General features: G+C 39.3%; 1 protein-coding gene across 11 annotated transcripts in view; it reads left to right on the plus strand.

Annotated features, from left to right (window-relative positions):
• Positions 1-1,923: 1,923 nt before the first annotated feature.
• LOC133471677 (pleckstrin homology domain-containing family A member 5-like) overlaps positions 1,924-24,776 on the plus strand; it is a 91,953-nt gene continuing 69,100 nt past the window's right edge. For 10 of the 11 annotated variants that reach the window (XR_009786305.1, XM_061761449.1, XM_061761454.1 and 7 more), the window contains exons 1-3: positions 1,924-2,078; positions 2,188-2,264; positions 2,845-2,902. Coding sequence is in view for 9 of the 11 variants with exons in the window: in XM_061761449.1 (XP_061617433.1) it covers positions 1,987-2,078; positions 2,188-2,264; positions 2,845-2,902 (227 nt within the window). In the remaining 2 variants the exon portion in view is untranslated. Of the gene's footprint in view, positions 2,079-2,187; positions 2,265-2,844; positions 2,903-24,776 lie in introns of those variants that run through there. The other variant, XM_061761458.1, reaches the window with a different exon arrangement.

Below are 24,776 nucleotides of genomic sequence, written 5' to 3' on the forward strand. Positions count from 1 at the left end.
CACTCCTGACTTAAGCGTTCTGTCTTACTATGTCCGTACGCCTCAGTGGTCAGAGGAGACTTCATAATAATAATAATGCTTAATAATATAGTGCTTTAAAAGGGAATCAAAGACGCTTTAGTGTATCAATCACGTTTCTCTCATCTACGACCAACTTCACACAACATTTGGACTGTGCAACAAGAAAGAACAAAACTCTGCTCCTTCTGTTCGCAGAATGCGTCTCCATCTTCAGTCCCATTGTGTCATCAGCCCTCTTAATGAGTTTATTGATGCATTTTTGCTTTCCCGGTACCGATGCTGCTCCCCCAGCAGCAGACAATAAAATAGATGCACATGCAACCACACACTGGTAGAAGATCTCCAACATCTTGCTGCACAATCTGAAGAATCTGAGCATCCTCAGTAAATACAGTCTAATCATTCACCTTTTGTACCCGGCATCCATGTTGGTATTCCGTTCATATCCGTTGTTCAAGTGTACTCCCAAGCGCTGGTACTGCTGCACCATTTCAGTGTCCTCACCCATGATGGTAATAGGCTGAGTGTTGGTCCTGGTCTTCCAAAAGTCCACAACTAGCTCCTTAATTTTGCCAGTGTTAAGGAGCTACTGTTTTGGGCCACATCGTAATTTTGGTTTCCCTTTGAGTTTTATGACTGTGAACCCATATACAGTGCCATTAAAAAGTATTTGCCCCCTTCTCAAAATTTATTTCCATAATTTCCCCACTTGACGGAACTCATTCACTGCCATTGACGGATTTAGACGTCAAATAGCCACGTTTTCTATAACTGGCAATGAGTCTTTCACATCTCTGTGGAGATATTTTGGCCCACTCTTCCTCGCAGAATTGTTTGAATTCAGCAACACTTGAGGATTTTCAAGCATGATCACATGCAGCATGATGAAACGATGAAATGTAAATAACGCATAATAAATAATGTGTTTGTTGCATGTGAAAAACATGATACCATGTGCACAATTTAGAAAATATCGCTTCCTTTGAGAATTCAGATAGGTGAATGTTCCAGACAAATTTCCAAAATTATAAAGATGGAACTGTTCAGAAGTTATTTTATGTGATCAAAAGTGTTACTATGAGACTAGCTTTTTTTCCCCAAAAAATCTCATACAAATAGATTGCACCACAAGGTGACACTCTGAGTTTATATTTGGTTATCTATGTCACGTTTGAGACAACTGCAGAATGGCACATGACCAGTAATGGATTGCATAAATTTTGCAATTAAATGATGTAATCTTGTCACATGTAATTTTTTGCCGTCACGATCCGTGTTTTTGTTGACCTCGATTAGATTTTGTTTTATATTATGTTTTTCACTGTGTCCCCTTTTCAGTGTTCATGTCTTGCCTTGCTCATTAGGTTTTCATTTCCACCTGGTCTCATTAACCCAGTTCCTTGTTTCTACCAATCAGCTCGCTCGAGCCACTCGCATTTTGTCCGGACGTGTCTCGTTGTTGTATTTAATTCCGTTTTCTGTCAGTATCTTGTGTTGAATCATTGTCATGTTTACCGTGTTACGTTTTTGTTTGTGATGAGTTTATTGCAGCGTTTGTTTGCTACTTTGAATCTTGTTTTTTGAACTTTTAAAAAAATATATTTTTTGATTATCCCACGTGCCTTGTTTGCCCTTTTGTTTTTGACAATGTCTTTTTTTGGGGGGGGGAATAAATGGTTTTGCTCACCTAATGATTTTATTTGTATACACTGCGCACACGTTTGCCAGGAAGTTTTTTTTTTTTTTTCTCGTTATTTATTTAAAGGCGTCAACTCTCCAAGCACAACTTATGCAATTGTGAATACAAGCGGGACCGCCCCCTGACATTTGGCAGAAATAATTTGCTGCTGTGTGTGTGTGCGCGTGTGTGTCTTCCAAAGCGCGTTCTCGCCTGTTGTTAAGGTTGACGCGGACGCGCGCACCCCAGCTCGAGAAGCTTTTTTTTTTTTTTTTTTCCAGCTAGACATGGCGGCGGAACCTCAACCGGACTGGCTCTCCTGTCTTCCCCCTTTTTGGAGTTACGGTGTCACCCAGGATGGACGTATATTCTTTATCAAGTAAATATCGAGTGGATACGTGGATTTATAGCGGTTCCTGGTTGTTCATTCGTCCATTTTTCCTCGGCGTTCTGTTCACCCTTTTCCCTCCGTTTTCTTCCATTAACAGCGAAGAAGCCAAGAGTACAACCTGGTTGCAGCCCGTAAGCGGAGAGGCTGTGATAACAGGGCACAGAAAAACTCCAGGCAAGTATTTTATTTTCTTTATTTTTTTTTATAGCTCCACTCTATGAAATACGTGTTCGTGACGGTTATAGCTTAAAAAAAAAAAAAAAAAAAAAAAAAATGGTTCAGCGGAGAAGTACTCGGACAGAGAGTGAAGACATTGCAGCAAAGCAACAAGCCTCCTCCTTTTCTCTCTCCCCACACACCTCCTCCCAATCCACCTGGCCACTTTGCGACACACTTTTTAAAAGTTCCGTCACGTAGGCGTGCGCTGATGTAGCAGATTCCACCCCCCCCCCACCACCAGTGCCAGTTTGAAAACATATTTTCATCGGACACAGTGGTTTCTGTAGCGTCGAGCTGTAACATGGAGTAGGTGCTATGACAAAGTCAAACACTCATCTGGAGAGTATGCAGATGTGCAGAACAGCTGGATGTTATGCAGAAAGAAAAAAAAAAAGAAAATGACTGAGCAAAACGAGCTCTTTATCGCCCAGACACTGCATCACATGCGAGTGTGTGCTGGTATGTATGTGCGATCACAGCTCCCTGCACAGCTGTAACGCTCGTCTGTTTATCTCCCCTTCCTTGCTCTTTACAGATTTACCAACAGGATGGGAGGAAGGATACACATTTGAGGGCGCTCGCTGCTTCATCAAGTGAGTTGGGATTCAGAGTGCGATTGAATGGAGAATCGCCGATGATGACTGATGCAGATACGTATAGGCTGCCCGTTGCAGTGGCCATCTTCAGGCGGTGAGGGGCTGCTTTGTTTGGTAGGCAGGCAGAGAGAATTCCCTCTTCTCTCTTCGCCGCCCACCGAGCTCCCTTGCTTGCCCTGCTGGAGGAATACATGAGTGTTTGTCTCCCCTGTAACACGACAATTCCTGGGAACGAACGAGTACATGGCCTTGTCTTTGTCTGCCCATGTTGAAACTGTCTGCGGTTATTCTCTTGAGACACACACAAACACACACACACACCATATTTCCTCAAAAAATGTCCCTCTAATAGACACTGCACACTGGGAAAAAAAAAAAAACACCAAAACAAAACAGTACATTTCTCAGTCCATAGACACTCTTGTTCACACACATACAGCACATTAAAATTTAACTAGTGAACCTATTTGACTGCTGTTGCTAACCAAAACTGCAGCAATGAAGCACGCCAACTCAGATGAATGAAAGTCTGGAGACAATACAAGGTATAATATTAACTGGCTGGCCGATTTACTCGACTGAGTTTTCAAATCTGCAAAAATCGGCTGATTTTTTAAATTGATTTTTGAACGCATTACAACATAAGACAAAGATAATGGCATTCAAACAAACATTCAATAAAAAAAACAGCAAAATATTGCTGATTTTAGCATTTTCTTTCCCCTTTGTTGTCAAGTGACTAAAATATTAAACGACAAATTATTGCCAAACAGTCAAATGTTCCGGCTTATAATTCACGTCTTTATTGTTGTAAGCATTAAGGCACCAAAAGAGAAGTTATTTTGTTCATTATATATTTTTTCATTTGATCAGCTGATTAATCCATTATCAGAATTTAAGTCTGCCAAATATCGGAATTGGCAACAGCCTAAAAAAAAATCCATATCAGTCAGGCCCTAATTATAACATAAAAAAAAAAAAAGATGCCGCCCCAACAGCAGATGGCAGGTGCATAAATCGCCACCCCAAGACACAATTTGTGGAAATGCTGTATTATAGTCAAGAGTTTCCCAAAATCCAAATTAGGAATGTGGACCCAAACCAACCAAACTATATCCAGTATTTGTACAACATTGACATGCACTGTACATAACGAATGAGAACAAATGATTGATGATACAGAAGCTGTAATATATATGATGAGGGGCAGTCAAAAAGTGATGAGCCTAATGTACAGTAATTTACCCTACAAATAATTAACTTTTTTTTCCCAGAATAATTCCACAATTTATCAGTTTAAATACTTGTTTGAAGGTTTGTTTAAAAAACAAACAAAAAAAAACACAACTTTTGTTTAAGGCAGTCCTCTTCCTTTCGGGGAAGGGGACCCGCTACTAAACATTTTCAAAAGGTTGCAAAATGTGTATGCACATGATGGTGATGTTATCAAGGGTGACTCCTCTCTGATGAGTGCACTATTCCCAGGATTAACTGCTGAAGATGGTCACAGAAAGCAGACTCTTTTTTTTTTTTCTTTTTTTTTGCTTTTGCTTTGGTCCTGGACACCCACTTTTTGACTTTGCTGTAGCCTGCTGCAGCTTCCCTGTACATATTTTGCAACCTTTTGAAACTGTTTAGTGGGGGCTCCCCTTCTAAAGCAAGACATTTAATCACAGTTCTCTGCTTCTGACAGCCATACAACAAAACTGTTTCTTCAAATACACCTTCAAACAAGTATTTTAAACTACAATCCGTGAACATTTCAGGAACAAAAAAATGGCTCATTACTTTTTGACTGCCTATCGTAGAACCAAAATTCCTGGTGGAGAAGATGTACTGTATGCCTGCTTGAGCCTCAGTAATATAGATTACACGACAGAATTCTCGTCACCCATTTGGCAGCCCATTAAAAGTTGACCTGCAGTACCATTTTGGGTGTCGACGTCAGGTTTTGGAAACCCTGTTATTGTCCAATTGCGTGAGATGCCTGCACTGTCAGTTAAAGCCGTGTTCGTCAAGCAAATGTGACTCAGAGCTTCGGTTGAGCTGAACAGGCTCTACTTGTTGTTGTGCTGTGTTTGCACAAACGTGTGTGCGCTTCCTCTCAGGGCTTATTAGAGTGTCTTGTGCCCATTTACGTATATATTTATTGGTCCTATTTGACAGTAAAATTACCCATTCACCGCTCACTCTCTCTCTCTCTCTCTCTTTTCCCCCCGCCCCCTTAGTGGTTATGGGTTCATTTGTTCGATGACTTTTCTGGCTAGCTTTCCTACATGCGGTCTGTGGCCATTTTGAGAACAGCGGCTGACACATATGGTGAGCTAATAATATAGTTGCTCTAAAAATAGCACAGAACCGCTGCTCATTGGTATGTATGAATACACGTATAATGCACAAAGGCATCCATGCACAGACAGATAAATATGCAGCACGGATTCAAAAAGGTACCGTCACTTATATGATAAGCTGTGAATGCAGGTGTGACTATAACCAGCAGATAATGGGATCTGAGCAGGATCAATGTATCATCCGTCCATCCATTTTCTGTACTGTAGAGTCACAGCAAACGTATCGTGTTAAAGATTTTATATACTGTATGCATCAGAAGAGTATCAGATTTTTGCATCGTCTCACTGACCCTTGTGTCAACATTGGTATTTTGAGTACTGCTGTCGGCTGACACAATACAATTCTCGGTAGGGCTGCACAATATATCGTTTGAACATTGTCATGTGCAGTGTTGCTTTATTGATATGCAGTCAATCAACTGTAATATTAATAAGTGACCCTCAGCGGGACCTGGTTGGGCATGCTAATAAGATTAGCACCAATGTTCCGATAAATCTTATCACACACACGGAGCAGCCCAGAGTGTTATACACTTTACGTATGATAAGTATTAATGAGGACACAGGAAACGATTAAACATTTGCATTTTACTGTATCTCTCTTCAGAATGTGACAAACAAATGCATGTCGCAACAAATTACACTTGGAGAGAGGGGGGAGAGTCACGACATTACAAACTTGAAGTGGACACAAAAGTGTGTTTTGCTTAAACTAATGCACTCAAATATAGAAAAACTAATGCATAGGTTAAAATGTAGGTGTAAAATAGGTTGAATAAAAACAGGATTAGTGTTAAGAATGTGTTAATGACTACAGTATTACTGGGCATGAAAGGAAATGATTTTAACCTCATTATCTGGCTGAACTATTGCTCAATACTAATGGTGCATTTAAATACAGGTAAACGTCATACTAATGAGTCCATGTACTTTTGTGCTCTTTGAGCATATTTTTCTAGAGGGAAAAAGAGAAATGTGTGCTGGTTTTTACATGTTGCGTGTATATTATCCTCTATGTTTCTAACATTGCAGTATATATCGCAGGATTAAAGAAAATTGCAATGTCATTTATATTTTTCCAATATCTTACATCCCTAATTCTCAGTCACTAGATAATCCTCTGACTGTAAATGAGCACTTTTTCATTGTGCTGTCTTCCGTTCCTTTCATTATGATTATAAGTATGACTACAATATCTTTCATGAACTTTTTAATTCAACGTTTAACTCAATGTTACTTCTCTTTTTTAATTTATGGATAAATTACTTGTATGTAATTCACAAATTCACTCTGACAAATATCGTTTACTGAATAAAAATTATGACATTGGCTAATTAAGTTTTCAAAAAAGAAAACCCCACTTTTGTTGGAGTTGCGAAAAACTGTTTTCAAGGGGAGTAGGGCATATTAGCAGAATTGTCCCACTGAGATACAATCTCTCTTCTTCTAGGGAGTCATGGCCAATCAATTGTAGTTGAATCTAATTCAAATATTTTTCACAATAAGTTAATGTGTAAATTCAAACACTGTGGGTGGACGAACATAATATACGTCATACAACCCCAACTCCAATGAAGTTGGGACGTTGTGTTAAACATAAATAAAAACAGAATACAATTATTTGCAAATCATGTTCAACCTATATTTAATTGAATACACTACAAAGACAAGATATTTAATGTTCAAACTCATAAACTTTATTGTTTTTAGCAAATAATCATTAACTTAGAATTTTATGGCAGCAACACGTTCCAAAAAAGCTGGGACAGGTGGCAAAAATGACTGAGAAAGTTGAGGAATGCTCATCAAACACCTGTTTGGAACATCCCAAAGGTGAACAGGCTAATTGGGAACAGGTGGGTGCCATGATTGGGTAGAAAAGGAGCTTCCTTGAATTGCTCAGTCATTCACAAGCAAAGATGGGGCGAGGTTCACCTCTTTGTGAACAAGTGCGTGAGAAAATAGTCGAACAGTTTAAGGACAATGTTCCTCAACGTACAATTGCAAGGAATTTAGGAATTTCATCATCTACGGTTCATAATATCATCAAAAGCTTCAGAGAATCTGGAGAAATCACTGCATGTAAGCGGCAAGGCCGAAAACCAACATTGAATGCCCTTGACCTTCGATACCTCAGGCGGCACTGCATCAAAAACCAACAATGTGTAAAGGATATCACCACATGGGCTCGGGAACACTTCAGAAAACCAATGTCAGTAAATACAGTTTGACGCTACATCCGTAAGTGCAACTTGAAACTCTACTATGCAAAGCAAAAGCCATTTATCAACAACACCCAGAAACACCGCTGGCTTCTCAGGGCCCGAGCTCATCTCAGATGGACTGATGCAAAGCTGAAAAGTGTTCTGTGGTCCGACAAGTCCACATTTCAAATTCATCTATCCATTTTCTGAGCCGCTTCTCCTCACTAGGGTCGCGGGCGTGCTGGAGCCTATCCCAGCTGTCATCGGGCAGGAGGCGGGGTACACCCTGAACTGGTTGCCAGCCAATCGCAGGACACATAGAAACAAACAACCATTCGCACTCACAGTCATGCCTACGGGCAATTTAGAGTCTCCAATTAATGCATGTTTTTGGGATGTGGGAGGAAACCGGAGTGCCCGGAGAAAACCCACGCAGGCACGGGGAGAACATGCAAACTCCACACAGGCGGGGACGGGGATTGAACCCCGCACCTCAGAACTGTGAGGCTGACGTTCTAACCAGTCGGCCACCGTGCCGCCACATTTCAAATTGTTTTTTGGAAATTGTGAACGTCGTGTCTTCCAGGCCACAGAGGAATAGAACCATCCGGACTGTTATGGACGCAAGTTCAAAAGCCAGCATCTGTGATGGTATGGGGCTGTGTTAGTACCAATGGCATGGGTAACTTACACATCTGTGAAGGCACCATTAATGCTGAAAGGTACATACAGGTTTTGGAGAAACTTATGCTGCCATCCAAGCAACGTCTTTTTCACGGACGCCCCTGCTTATTTCAGCAAGACAATGCCAAACCACATTCTGCACGTGTTACAACAGCGTGGCTTCGTAGGAAAAAAGTGCGGGTACAAGACCTGCAGTCCAGACCTGTCTCCCATTGAAAATGTGTGGCGCATGAAGCGTAAAATACAACAACGGAGACCCCGGACTGTTGAACAGCTGAAGCTGTACATCAAGCAAGAATGGGAATGAATTCCACCTACAAAGCTTCAACAATTAGTGTCCTCAGTTCCCAAACGTTGATTGAATGTTGTTAAAAGAAAAGGTAATGTAACACAGTGGTAAACATGACCCTGTCCCAGCTTTTTTGGAACGTGTTGCAAAGTTAACCCACTTTATATAGGCGCAGTGAGGGGAAATGACTCCAGTCGTAACCCTCCTTCAATTGTACGTGATCTTTGCCTGACGCTTCTTATTTACAGTGATAAGACGTTAAGACACACAGCATAGTAAATGTAAACTGGCATTCATCGGTATTTACAATCGGCGAGGGAAGACGTCTAAACACAGAGACAGTCAGAGAACTACACCACTGCACTACATTCCTAGCCTTGAGCACAATCAGTAGAATTTAACTTGATTCAACAAAAGGTCATATTCACATTCACTGGCCAATGCTGAATGAGCAACTGTTCCTCAAATCCTTCAGATTTCTTTTAAAATTCTGCATTGTCATATTTTTTTCATTTACTCAGGAAGGGAATCCCATCCTTCTTCCTCTTGTACATTCAAATGCTTCTTACAAAGTTTCCCAAAGGAAATATTCAAATGAATCCATTGCAGGGTAAAACTGTTTCTGTCATAAAGGGAAAGTTTTCCCCAATGAAGAGTAGGTGTACCATCAAAGTTATTTTTAAAGTTTTATATCAAAGGTATCACTATACCTGTTCAAAATAACTCAAATCAAGCATACACAGTATTTTACATCCAGTGCAGTTGTCATTGTGTCACCCAGTTCCCACGTTTTAAATAGCAAGCGTAATTGCACCCGAATGTATTAATGAAAAATTGTGCGTTGCCAGCATTTTGCTATCATAAGTACTTTTGGCACCAGAACAGCAAAAACCTTTTCTCCAGTCCGTGGCGTAGCGGTACCCCACAAATTGCTGCTAAAACAATGCAACGTTTAAGTTAAAATGTGTTGGTTGATGAACAGAATTAACAAAGAATGCACAACTCACACTCTAATAACACATTTGCATACTAATTTGGCCAATTTGTATAGTCAAGGGTTTACATTAGTAACCATATGCCAGTATCATGTGTAGTTGTCTGGCAAGCAAGCTATATGGATGTATAATGTCTTCTATTATCCATCTTTTACAAAATGAAACTCTATGGAGTAAGTTTAATTGATGCAAATGCAGCCAGCAAGACTTCAGAAATAATATTCCTATTGATGGCCAGATCCAGTGCTGCTAATGACAGAGCTGCGTGTGTTGAAAAATAGCTGTCAGATTTCAATAAATATATGCCACACATAAGTAAATGGCATGATGCTGTACTGATTGATTTAACGTGTCCATTAAAATGTGTACTTTAATTAGTATTAGAAATGGGCATTTGACAAAAATTTCCTTGATCAACCAAAATGATAAAGTAAGCTAAGTAGTGAACACTATTGTGCGTCAGTTGTGTGAAGACACCATTTGTAAAAAAAAAAAAAATAATAATAATAATAATTATTCCACACACACAACAGAATTCTGTGCGATCAATCAATCAACGAATCAATTGTATCCCTCTTCAGAATAATTATATCAAAACAGGTGAGTTGTTGAGTCGAATAAGCTTAAAATGTGTTTTATAGTATTGTCTCTTGTTGGATAACGACTCATTAATAATGTGGATTGGTTCTATCGCTAGAGAAGAATGTATGCGATATTGGTGTCGATCTGGATTAATATGTGGCTCAAGTAATAATCAATATTTTTGACTTTTCGGCATTAAAGTTACCTCGCTTTAGGAGGAGGTGAAGTCGTGACCCTCAAACCAATGGAGCTGTGGTTAAAAAACAAAAACTGGCGCCACAAATTTTCAACGGAATGAGTCAGATGGGCATGTTTAGGATTGTTTGGCCTTGGGTTGGGGCTGAGCTCGTTGAGTGGTATTCAAAAGATTTATTTTATTTTTTTTAGCACATTCAGCATCCAGTGTAAAGACACAATACTCCTGTTGAATCAAAGAGTTTGTGTTTCATTTTGGCTTGAAAGTAGGCTTTTTCTTGCCCGTTTAAAATATTCAGTTCAGTTTAGTTTTGTTTTTAGTGGTAACATTTTTCCATCCATTTGTCCAATCAGTGGAATCCTGATCTTGATGCTAGGAATTTGCCCAAAGCCGTGACGGTCCGGACATTTATAACAACTCGCTGGGAGAATTTCTTCACTGTTCTATTTATTTTTTTTAAATTTATATAATACACCTGGAAGCTGCAGGAATGTCTTTCACAACAAAGTGTTTTGGCTGCCAAGATTTCCAAGCACTTTCACACATTTATTTTTCGGGTTTAGCTTATTTTTCGAATAATAATTCTGTTTGGTTCGTGTTCATTAACTTATATCATGAAGTAGATTTTGAAGATTTAACCAGACTGCGGACTTAAGTTCTGGACAACATTGAATGTATTGCTTTAATTATGCTCTCTTAACTTGGAATGATTTTTTTCAAGGGAGTAAATATGCTTCCCGACGTCCCTGAGTGCAGCAGAGCCACCCCCCGACTCACTCATCCACATTACGGTATATTCTCTGTCTCTTCTCTGGTCCCGGAGTGCGTTTGATGGATTTGGATAATTGACAGCTGACTTGTGTTTTGAGATGTTTGGTGTCTTTTGAGAATCAGAATCATCTCTATTGGCCAAGGATGTTCAAAACACACAAACAAGGAATTTCTCTGGTAGATGGAGCCCTTCTCGTACTACAGCAAACAAGCTACGATGACAAACAATTAGGGACGAAAGGATAACTGTTTTGTGCCACCGATACCTCACCGATCACTTGCGGCCTCACCGATAACCGACATTGTTTTTTAATGGTTTATATCAGGAGTCTTCCACGATTTCCTTCAAATGATTTTGTCATTCGTAAATGTATAGACAAAGTTATGTCTGGCTGCCTCTGCATTCATTTGTCATTATTGTAAATAAAAGAGGGGAACTATTACTAGAATATTTTGGTCGATTTTTAGTCGCGAACAAAGTTTTTTTCAACAGTCGTCGAGTTGACGGTCAGCTGAATTCATGTTTGACGAGGAGATTTGGATGAACTGTATCAAAAGCAGAGCTGAAAGCAGAGCTAATATAGGCCCCAGGGTCTTCAAGATGCTTATTTAAAGTGAGACAGTGATTACTGTATCCTCAGTACTACACACACTCTCCTAAGAAAACTGGAGGGGGTCAAGATTAGAAGATAACGTTGGTTTTATCATATTCACTTGAATCGCCTCATTTCATGACAGTATATATGAAAGAGGAAGTTCTGAAATACCTATTCTCTGTGTGATAGGATACAGGGATGATTTTATTTTTTATTTTTATTTTTTAAAACTTTTTCCAGAGCACAGAAACAGAATGATTCTCTAGAGACAATTTAAAAATGGGTACATTCAAGTGAACAGAATTTAAACAAACAAGCTGATTAACCCAGCTGTCCCTTTGGACATCTTATTGCACACATGAGTCCGGTGTGAATTTTGCCAAATTCAAATAATATAGGGGTGAAAACAGATACAGGTGACTGAATAGCTGTTTGAACTGAGTCATCATTTGGAAGGACCGTGTGGATGTATGTATGTGTGTGTGGCAGATCCTCGGGTACTTTGGGGATCTGGCAAAATAAACAGCGTAACACTAACGTAGCCCCTTTGTCCCACATGTGCCAGAAAACAATGGTGGTGCTTTCACTGCAGGAGCAGCAGCTGATTCTAGCACACTATGTACAGATCAGCAAATCAGCAACAGCTAATTCAAGCGATCCACGGGCCTCAAGTGGACACTAAAACAATGTTGAAAATGTGGCTACACTTAAAAGTATAATTAATATACTAATATAATATTAATATAATATTATATAATAATAATATAATAATAATATAACAAACGGACCATTTTGTATTATGCAAGTCAAAATACCACTGGATCAAACTTTAGTAATAGCATTAAATGAGCAGAACATGTACTTCCTGTTTGATTTCTTCTGCAGTCTGTTTACAGAGCAAGCAAGTTTGGCCTGAACGTCTTGTTTACTTCAGGTTGCCATTGGTTCAAGATGGCGGGACTACATAATCTTATTAATGAATGATCAAGCAATCTGTAATGTATTTTATGAAGATAAAATCACATCCAAACACCCCAGCAGTTTGTCCTTCAGGTTATGCAATAGGATACATTCTCCTCATCTTATTATCCGAGGGATACATTCAAAACAAACTACCGCTTTTATCGGGTGACTGTGCAAGTAAAAAAAAAAGAAATGTCACGAAACACTGCTTGCTGTTAACAGCCACTATACAGCAGCAGAGAACCACACTGCAAACAAGCCTTCACAGAGGAGAAAGCCTTCAGCTCTCCAAAATAAAACACTCCTCTCCGCCCACCTTCAACTAATACTCAACACGACCTGTATGTTTAAAATACGGTAGCTATAAAAGAAGCCTAAAAGCACCAACATTTGCATTGGTGGTTGTCATGAGTTAAGTGTGTATGCAGAGCAGTTTTCTGGATTGACTAGTGGGTAAAAATGACTGTTCTTTTTAAAAATACTGGGATTAGTTTTGTGAAATGGGTGAGTCTTTTTGTAATTTCTGTACCTGTTTCAATGCCATGGAGTGGAGTTGGTTCAACTTCCAATAGATGTCAGGTTGTCCCCCCTCGAGACCGCAAATTAGTTCAGACTGAATCTTTTTTTGCCTTAGTTGCGTCAAGACCGGATGAATGAACAATCAATTCCACAGCATTCTTAAAAATCAATAAATTGATTATTATTGTTATGCTTATAATAGAGTGTATTAACCCCCTCCAAAACAAGTCTGTTTTACAGTGGAAGTATGAGTATGGTAGTACAAGCTTCTTTCATAAAAATACTAAGTGTATCAATTTCTTGTAGATTTAACGAGAAACTGCCGTAGTACAGGTTGTCCCCGTGATTGATGAATTTGGCTAGGGCTCGTGTAGCTTTAGAGATTACTTCAGGCTGAAAAAAAAACCATGGAAGGGAATCTTTGCCAATGTTAATGCAGTACAACAAAGTGGTACTTCAATAAATCCTCAAATCCACCCTATGCAAGGATTACTTTCATTTTTTTTATTGAATCTGTTAAAGAGATTGATAGGGTTGCTTTATTTCAATGGCAATTTTGGAGGCTCTACTTTGTTGTGCATTTAAAGCAAACTGAGTTGTCCCAGATACTTTGTCCGCCCTTTTTATATGAATTAGTGTTGGCAAAATGTTACAAGAAATGTCAAACCTCTCTTATGATGCTAAACCTTTTTAGGATCAAAATCGATGATGACATCTCGGTCCCTTATGGGTGGGTGTGTCCAATACGGCTGCCCCCCCCCCCACTGAAAATAGTTTTTAAATGGGTCATGGGTTAGGTGGGGCAGATCCCCTCCTAAATGTTTTCCTGTACAATAGATGCAGACCAAACACACACATGCACAAGTGCACACATGCTGTTTGGGTGCCACTTTTGAATTGAGAGCTCCTGATTGTGTGTTTGGCTCCGTTTTAAGAATTTAACACGTGCCAGATTAAATGTTTTTGTATTTTTTTAATGATAGTAATTCAAACCTGCAGTCTTTACTGCGAGGAAAATGGGCTACTAAAGGAGTTAATTACCAGAATCAGAGACACTGACGTCGTTTTCATGGACATCTGGTGATATTTTAAATGGAGAAAGTACTGCATTGCCTACATTTTTATTTATTTATTTATTTATTTTTTACTCGTTCTAATCCCTCAAGTTGATATTCAACTCACACGCTGCTATACATTTTGTGTAGCAAACCACAAACACGAGATCACACTCACGCAGGCATGCAAGGAGGAGGAGTCAGGGAATGAGGTGTGGAAACAGTTCTGCACAACTTGAGCTAAAACAATTTGATTTAATATTACATACCATTTAGTTTGACAAAGACTCTTCTCCCTAGTCTTAGTCCTCTTGGCCATTGTTTTCCCGATTATTGATGTATATGGTATACTGTACGTCTGAATTTTTGCGGTAGTTGTGATTAACTGTGTGTTGTTTGAGCAGACTTGTGTGTTTATACATCATTGATCAACATATTTCGATGTCATGTGTGCTTTCAGTGCAGTGTTGACTTCTTTCCTTGGCCGCTGTGCTCTGCTCCGCTCCCAATGATCAGTCAAATCTAAGTCTTTGCATGTCATGATATTAGTGAAAAAAAATGAATGGTTCAGCCCTAATCAACACATGTAGACTGACCAATGCAACAATACTCACAAGCATATTTTCTCTATATCCTTTGCAAAAAACGACTAATATTGCTGCAGTTTACTGAGTCACTTAAAGTAGTTGTGAAAGTCTTCTTCGTTTGTGTCTTTATGATTGTATTTTACTGCACTTGGCCAAGTTGCACACACCAAAAGTGGTCACAATGAATTAAACAACAAACTGTTTAATTTCTTTACATTATATTTGATGAAAGTAGATATTATCAAGTGGTATTCTCATTGTATAAAACTATTTTTTTTTCCGGGGGGTGGGGGCAGGGCTGGAACAGGTTAATAGCATTTCAGTTCATTTTAATAGGAATTGATTTGAGATACTCTTTCCTTCCGAACCTCTCTCTCTCCACCTCTTAGTGATCCAGGTCAGAACAGTATGGGTGCCTTGGTTATATCCTGGAATTTAAAATCTTGACTTGGATGTGATTTTACAATATTTTGTTGATTTTTTTTTTTTTTTTTATTTTTTTTTGCATATGTTTTTATAAAAATATAAAATTCTAGTAGAAGTCTCTTAAGATTGGGATGTAAATATGGTTATTTGTGTGGAGGTTATTTATGCAGAAGAACACAGAAATGTCCTGCATCTCACTGGCCCTGAATTTAATTAAATATGTGCTGTCCTTTAAAATATGTAATTGGCTTAAATATGTCATTGCCAGGACTGCAGCTATTTCTTTGTTAAACATTTGGTATGGTTCTACACCACAAATGCATATACAATGATCGGCCGACCAATTATTATTCTGCATTTGTTTATATTTCTTATTTAATTAGCATGTACAGAATGTTTGTTCACATCAGAATCATCTTTATTTTGCTAAGTATGTCCAAAAAAAACCACACAAGGAATTTGTCTCCGGTAGTTGGAGCCGCTCTAGTACGACAACAGACATAAAGACATTGAGAGAAACAGTAACTGAGCAATAAAGGGTTGCTAGTTATCTGATAATGCAGGTACAATTTTATTATTTTTTTGACAATTGTGCAAAAAGATGCAGAGTCCACTAGCACTTAGAGCAGTTTGAATGACTAATATAGCAATAGACTGGTGCAAAGTGTGCCGAGACTTCAAGGAGTGTATGCAGTTTAAAGTGACGAGTAGTGCGATAATCTGGAACAATGTTGATTGTGCAAATGTTGCAGATACTCCTCAGTCAGTGTGAAAGTGGTGCAGATGCTACTCTGGCATGAGTGGCCAGTATTGGTCAACAACAGATATGCAAATAGTGCAGCGTCGCGAGACTACTACAGTGAGTGCACGAGTAATATATAATAGGCCCGACAGAAATGTGACAACAAACTCAAGACAAAAAAAAATAAATTGGCAGCATGTTGCAATGGAATTGTAGGTTAGCTGTTTAAGAAGTTGATGGCAAGAGGGAAGAAGCTGTTGGAATGTCTGATAGTTCTAGTTTCCATTGATCGGTATCACCTACCTGAGGGAAGGAGCTGGAAGAGCCAGTGACCATGATGTGGAGGGTCCGAGAGGATTTTGCATGCTCTTGTCTTAGTTCTGGCAGTGTGCAAGTCCTCAAGGGTGGGTAGTGGGTACCGACAATCTTTTCGGCAGTTTTGATTGTCCGTTGCAGTCGGAGTTTGTCCTTTTTTATAGCAGCACCAAACCAGACTGTGACGGAAGAACACAGGACTGATTCGATGACCGCTGTGTAGAACTGTCTCAGCAGCTTCTGTGGCAGGCTGTGCTTCCTCAGAACATGCTCCTAATTGTAATGATTAAAAAAAAAAAAAACACGGGTGCAAGGGAACATGAAGCTTGATTAATTGTTTCTTGATGGCTATTGATGAGTAGGCCCGGAGCAGTAAAAAAACAAAAAACAAATACCAGACAAAAAATAGACTTCACGGTGATGAAAGCAGTACATGACTTTGAATGACCTGACCTGGGCTCTTTCTGCAGTGTTGGAGTCTTGTGTTATTATAGGATTACGATGCATGTTTATGGTTATACCTTTCCTTTTGAATTTATGGATGCCTCCTAACAGTACTGACTACAGACTGGAGGTCAATGCCCAACGCATCAGGACAAGGGATAACAGAAGTTCAAAAGATGCTACTGAATTAAGTGAAATATTTTGTCTTTGTTAGAGCCTGCTGTCGGGGTTCTCCATCAGAGAAACAAAATATATCATAGCATGCCATTTTCACATTCTAACACCTCAAGAACTTAGAACACAAGTTAGAGTCTTCAATGAACCTAACATGGATGTTTTCCCGAATGTGGGAGGAAGCCGGTGTACCCGGAGAAAACCCACACAAGCATGGGGGAAAACATGCACGTTAGTCCACACAGGAAGGCTGAAGCCTGCATTTGAACCTCCAAGCTCAAAACTGTGAGGCGGATATTCTCTCCACTCTACCGCTCTGGTTTATACAGTATTGTATGTATCATTTCAGAGCATGTCAAATGTTATCCTATGCACAAAAAAATTAACACGTCCCATGATACTGAGGAGTGTGTAACAAATGCTTTTGCATGTTGCAGTCCACCCCAGAACGATACGGTTGCTAATGCAAAAGGATTTGGCGATAACCTATACAACCTTTTGTTGTTCTTAATATGCGTGACATGCGAACAAAGGATAACTGCGACTGTGTACATTGCAAAAGAAAAAGAAAAAGACTGAAAACAAGCCCTCAAAGTCAGGAAAGAGGCAGTAACATTCTGTGACTTTATGTACAGTACATTGAGATGACTCATTAACCTCATTGCCGAGTCAGTCGCGCTGAACATTGGCACAGCATGGTGTATTTATATGTTGCAAAAGCTATGATATATCGACGTGTTGGAAAGTAATATAACGAATTACATTTGATTACTTTTTTACGTTTTGAATGAATGGATCAATGTTTTGAATGGATGGATCAACAAGTGAATTAAAACCATAGATTATTGTATTGGAATTAACCACATATTTGTTGTTTACACAAATAATAAACTGATGACAAAACATGATTAAATGTCAATACATATCTGTAATAAAAAATGTTTGTTTCATTATAAGTGCACAGCATGTGAAAACCCAACATACCATAACAAGTTGACCTAATGACAAATGTGCTCTTTTATGTGTTCAAAAGTGCAGCGATGAGTCTAAACATTGCACCATAAGGTGGCGCTTTGAGGTCATATTTGAGAAAAATGGCATGTTTGAGACTATTGCAGAATGGCACATCACCAGAGACACTAAGTCACAAGCATTGGCTTTAGGAGGAAGTGAGCTTTTGCGTCTATTTTTCAAATGTAACCACCATTGTATTAATGGAAATTTCCAAAAGTGACTGTAATTTACTTCCACATTATATCCCAATGCTAATGTAAGATAATGTAATGCACATATATTTTGCAATTAAATTAAGTGGTCTCGTTACTCGTTAATTAGTTACTCTCCAACGCTGTATATATGTATGTATGCATATATTTTTTTAACACCTTACCACTAACCAAAGCCCCCTTTTTAGATGTTTCTATTTAAATATTTAGTGATGGTCAGGTGCTAAGGCATGGTCGTATTCCTCACTTAGTGGTGCTTTTGATGCTAATATCATTGCTAATTTACTCTCTTTTGTAACTACTAAATGTTTATTTTATTATACAGAATTCTACGTGGTGATGGTGATTTTAGAGCAAAACTTCCCATTGCGTGTCTTGTTTCCTTTCTGGTAATTACACATTTGTAGCTATGGCTATTCTGTTGGCACTACTAGTTGTCGGCTCGTTAGCATGTCAATGGGTTTTGCCGTTAGTTCGCCAGTTACCTAGTTAGCCTGTCTCTATGGGCTTTTGCTGTTAGTTGTCATTCATTGCTAGGTACCCATCTGGTTATTGCGGCTATAGTTATTGTCCCTGTCTTTTGTGTTTATTAGATATTATTGGAAGAGCAGCAAGACCCTCAACAGTGCTTGAACCACTTTCCAATTGACCTAGAAGGATCACACACAGTACATGGTCTTAGTCTTGACTTGATCTCAACTCCTCAAAGTCTTGGTCTATGTGGTCTTGTTAACACTACAATAATATTTTATGCAAATGAAATAAATCATTGGTGGTGTCAGTTGTCATGATGTGGTCAGTGAACAACATGCATTGAGAACACCCCTGCTTACAGAATATCTGATCTGCCAAAAATTTAAATAGCTAAATAAATGGACCTCCATCCATCCATTTTCTGGACCGCTTATCCTCACTAGGGTCGCGGGCTGCTGGAGCCTATCCCAGCTATCTTCGGACGGGAGGCGGGCTACACCCTGAACTGGTCGCCAGCCAATCGCAGGGCACATATAAACAAACAACCATTCGCACTCACATTCACACCTACGGTAAAAATTTAGAGTCTTCAATTAACCTACCATGCATGTTTTTGGGGTTGTGGGAGGAAACTGGAGTGCCCGGAGAAAACCCACGCAGGCACGGGGAGAACATGTAAACTCCACACAGGCGGGGCCGGGGATTGAACCCCAGTCCTCAGAACTGTGAGGCAGACGCTCTAACCAGTGATCCACTGTGCCGGCTAAATGGACCACCATTCCCCCCCGAAAAACAATAGGAAACGGCTGAGATCTGATGTTTTTGTCCTATCTCTGAGCCTTATTGTGTTTGTTCTCATCTCATCTTGGGAGCAGAGGACTAGCAGGGTAAATTGGAGCTTCATCCCCCCCCCCCCCCGATACATTGGCGTCTGTCTTCTCTTCACAGAATGAATAGATAATCTACTACTGAGGCTGGGCAGGATTACAATGGTCAAGGGGATCTGGTCAAGGCTCTGCCAAGTTTATGAGTTTCTGTTGAGCCAGTCTAGCAGCTGATTGGACATTTGCAGTATGTTAATGTTTTCAATCTGGTTTTGAAGAGTTGAGCTAAAAGCCTACAAATCCGTTCAGCAGTGTGTACGGGTGCATTTGTACATGTGAGCCTGCAAGCGTTTGTGCAAAACAAACAAATTGACAACATGAATAGGATTTGGAGGTGATCCTTCTCCTCTGGAATCAATAGGAGGCTATTCCTTGGTTTATGATGATGGATTTAAAGGCAGCAGATGGATGCACAAACAAAACTAAACACAAAACACAGAAAGTTTTGAAATATACTTCTTTTAAGTGAGTACTATAATCTCCCGCCTATTTGCGGTTCGCTATTCACCTATTTGAATATTCTCCTTGTGTAACCTTGGTTAACAAACGTCACTCTTTCCGTGACTCTGTTCGTGAACTGAAATGTGGATGAACCAAAGCAATTTTTCCCCATTAGATTGAATGGAAATACAAGGTTAAATCAATCTGTTCCACCCCCAGAACACGTGACGTACGGAGCGAACGACGTTCACGCTCTGCCAGAAAAAGCACAGCGAGCGTTCTGTGTGGATGCTGTGACTGTTCACGAACTGAAGCAATATTTGTCTGAAAATGTTGTTATGATTTGTTCGTGAACAGGGCTGTTTGTGAACTAAGGTGCAACCACGTAAGCAGTTTTGAGTAGGGGGTGGGTCAATTATTCCTCGTTTTTCGCTATTTACAGTAGGGCTTGGTCCCCCCCCCCCCGCAAAAGCTGCATTTCAATTTCTTTTTGTCACACTTGACTTTCCTGTTTTTTCACACACTGTAGGTGGATGATGTGAAGCCAATCGTATGAAGCATTATGTTCAAGGAGAATATAGTCCCTGTCACAGACCAAAGCCATAAATCAGATGAAGTTAGCTGTGCAGTAAAGCACCACTATTCTCCCTCTGGGCTCAGCAGATAGGTGTCTAACCACCACTATTGCCCATTTACGCCATAATGTTATTTCTGCTTTATTGGATAGAAGGAGCCTGGACTACAGCGACAAGAATATTTCAGCTGAACTGCTGCAAGGGGTGTTATAAAGAAGTGTAAATTCTAAAGTTCTAAAGGCCATGAGATGAAAACTTCACTATTTATACAGTATTAATTCATATGTTGCTCTTGCAAAGCTTGAATCAGTGGAAAATGAGTCATCACAAAACTATCTTTCTCAGGGGAGTGACAGCCTTGTGAGTAAATACAGGATTATAAGCAGTGTGACAAAGGATGTGCTGGCTGTGAAGCAAAAGCCCCAGTCACATCTGCTGTACTATACTGAAAGTAAAGCACAAATAAAAATTGAGGAAAAGTTCTAATCAATCACTAAAAAAAAAGGAAACATAGTCAAACCTTTATCTTCTATTGCATCAACTCCGAACCTCTACACTACGGTGTAGTAGTTCACAATCAACATTTATCTAATAATGCGACAAAAAAACCCACTAAAAACATTAAATAAAATACATCATACTCAACAGAGATTATTATTTACTGTATAGACAAAATGCATCCTCTTTTGCTAGCTCTGTTTGGTGTAGTCAGCGCTAGCTAGCTAAATTCTTTACCGTGGTAAAGCAAGCAGCCAAGACTGGACATTGCTCACAATGTCCAGTTTTTCTTGAAAAGTCAGCCTTGAAAATGAATTATTAATAATGTCCGACATTCGCACGTCATCCACTATATGTGCAACGTCACGTGACTAACGCAGAAAAGGGTATAGCTGACTGTATGCTACGCTAATAAACATAACTAGGATTTAAGACATGATTGTTGGAAACGATACTTGCTAAAATGTTGTTTTCTTTATGGCTGGTGTCTTTGGACAAACGTTAAATGCATGTACAACATGAACAAAGCCTAAACATCGGCTATTGTCATCTTTGGTGGCTCTTTGGTGGCATCTTGTGCTATATCATGATTCATTTTGACATTCACCCGAGCAAGGAGTAAGTGCTTTTACACGTTTTGCCCAATGTGGGAGTAGCTTGCGCATATACTGGATTATGAATCCCAATTGAGTAGCTCTGGTCAATCAATCAGAAGATGAAAAATGCCGACATCTCTCTGAGTATCAGTGACGGCAGTGAGTGGTGAATCTGAAATTTGATTGGTTCAGATTATTAAAAAAAAAAAAGCCATTTCTTTAGTGTGAAAGCCCCCCCCACACACATACACACATGACTTTAAGCTGTGCAGCCAAGATACACCCCATGAAAATATAATTTTTTATACAATAAATTCTAAATGTAGGCTAGTGCTTGTAATAATGGTTAGACCAGCAGAAAAGGCCTTGAAGGCACTGACTGGATGCCACTGACCAAGAAACTGATGATTTTAATTTCTATTTTTTTCCTATTGGAAAATTGTATTGATATCTGACAAAAGGCAGCATCTGGGCAAAAACCTTCTGGAAAAGAACGTGTTCTATCTTGGACCTTCCACTGTACTGTACTTGTCTTGACTGTTCAAAGTTACAACAGTAATGAACAGCAAAGGAACCTGTCAGCACATTTTGACATCATTCACTAACAGGTTTGTGGAGATTTGAAAAAACAAAAAAAAACAAAAACATTTTAGTATTAACGTACAGTGTCACTAGCGACCTGACTTACAAGTTTTTGTCGAGGCCCGTCTCAATCCCACTGGGGAAGGCAGCAGCAGACGGGAGGCGGGTCAGTCCCTGTATTTGGCTGTTTGTCGCCAGAGGCCCCGCTTATTTTGCTGTATTGCTATTCTATTAAGTTAGGTACATAGATCTAATAAAAGGAAATGCAGCTGACTTGCGCATTGAAATGCACAGTGATAACAGTCATCTCTCCTGTTATGTGCTCCTGTGTAGCCTTTGGAATCCTGATCAATCTAGTCAAAAAAAGTTTATTACTATTATTGACGTCGACTTGTTGCCAGGCCAGGGACATGTGAGTCGTTGTCGTTGCTATGCTACTGCTATGGTTATTATCACACTTTTCCTCTTTGCTATCTCACATCACTGAGCTGAAGTTTCCTGAAATAAGATGTCTCATATGATGAAGTTAAACAAGCTTTTTGTTAGTTCTAATTGTATTTATTTTTTTTTTTTAACAAAAACAGTGGTCACATTCCAAACTGTATGGCCTTGATGGCATTTGAATTTTGAGGTTTAACTGTCATTATTGAAAATGAACTGTAATACAAATGTCATAAAATATACAGTTTTTATTCAAGACCCTGTAAATACATACAAATACAATACAAATAAATACATTCGTGAATTTGATACACGACAGAGAAGAGTTGTTAACCACCCAGTCAAATTTGAACGATTAGAAAAAAATGCAGAGTATATAAAATGAGGTTCAAAATCGTGAAAAATCAAGCCGTTGTCTCAAATCAAATACCACTACTGTACGTAGCAGTGTAATAACAGAAACATTTGCCATCACTTTCATCCCTCTTCTGTAGGGAAGTTGGGTCACTCCAGACTATTTTTCTTCTTCTCATTCCTGCTGTGCTTGATTTCACCCCTATAATATTTCTAACAGAATCACAAATCTTTTGATGGTCATGCTTTAACCCTTGTCCAGCGACATGCTAATGGCGAGGCTTGACGGATTCAGTCGAATCATGCTCGAAGGCTTCAGTAAACATTGGTCCGTGCGAGTGAATATACTGTATGTCGGCAACGGCGACCATGTAGGTTAACAACAGCAAGCATGGGAGGCGATGCGCCGGTCACAATACGCAATCGTATTGGTCGACGTCAAGGTGCGCTGTCGGAGAGATGTCGTTGATATGACACACTACACGGGAGATATCCGAAAACGCAAACATGCTAGACTTTTCATTTTGTTGTCGTAGGGCCACATCTTTGGTCGTGGATTATGTCATACGACAAGAAGTTGTATCGTTCCTGACAAAATATGTATGCCCCGGTCTGGGAAATTCAATCAAACCCGTGAAATGTGAGCTTGCAAAAATCTATTTTAATGACAAGTGGGGAGGGGCAAAGAAAATGCACTGCAGATGCAACTCATGCATTTAACATGAACTGTCACACGTATAACATTAAATCAACCACTAATGTAAAATGTTAAAACGAAAATAAAAATAAAGTCTCTCCCTATTGCTAACATGTAGATGCTATCAAGTACCTAGTCGTTGGCTTGCTAGCTAGTAACTCAATCAGCTAATGTAACAGCATTTTCATTCATTCATTCAACATTTTCACTGAGTGCTCTTTCTTGTCAAACACACATACAAATTGACTCAAATGCACGTCACCAGTCACAGAATATTCAAATCAAAGTACTGCGTCCACAAAAAGATGGTATATATACTGACTAACAGTCCTTTCAGCCAAAAGAGATCCGACAGGAAGAAGAGTAAATGCAACAGGAAGTACTGTAGATTAGTCAACCTCTTGTTTATCATTTTATAATCACTAACTTCCAATGCACAGAAACACTCTAATGCTGGAGAAAAGTAAATTATAGGATGCTGGCCAGGCTGTGGCACTGACACTCATTGTTACTGTTTCGTGGTCAACATTTTAGCAACATATGAGGCACATCATTCCTGACAATTTTTTCAGACTCAAAATTTTGCAAGCTTTATGGAGAGAAATTGAGAAATCAAATATTTATTACAGCATTGTGACTGGAAACTGCTTAATACTTAATTACTGGAGTTGTATTGCCCTGTTGAACATTTATTTCTAGGTCTTATAAATGTTGGTTGGGAATCTGTAACATTATTTTTCTACAACCCTGCATTTTAAGGCGAGAAAATTGAATGAACAGGACTAAAAGAAAGACTCAGGGGAAGTGAAAGATGAAGAGCAATCTGGCTCAGTGGTAAAAATCTCCATAAATGTTACAGTCCGATGCTCTTCTGTCAGCTTAGTGTCAATGCCTCTTTACCTATAGCTCCTCATCTCACAGTCTAACACCCTCTCTGTATTCTGTATTCTATGTGCAACCCTGCTTTCCCACACCGTTTTGTTGAATTCAGACTACCATATGTTCCTTTCAGACAGAACTGATGCGTGGGTTTACACACCTTCACCCATTACTTTACATAAGAGGATAAATCTTCAAGTAGGGAGCGCAGTTTAATACCAAGAAATTACATTGCGGGAGAGAGGCTGAAAGACAAAAAATATACATATATTCAAAGGACTAAAAAAGGCTGGGCTCAAAGGTGAGGTGAGAATGTGTTTTGAATCAGCAA

This window comes from Phyllopteryx taeniolatus, chromosome 22 (assembly GCF_024500385.1).
Source record: "Phyllopteryx taeniolatus isolate TA_2022b chromosome 22, UOR_Ptae_1.2, whole genome shotgun sequence".
NCBI classification, from domain to species: Eukaryota; Metazoa; Chordata; class Actinopteri; order Syngnathiformes; family Syngnathidae; genus Phyllopteryx; species Phyllopteryx taeniolatus.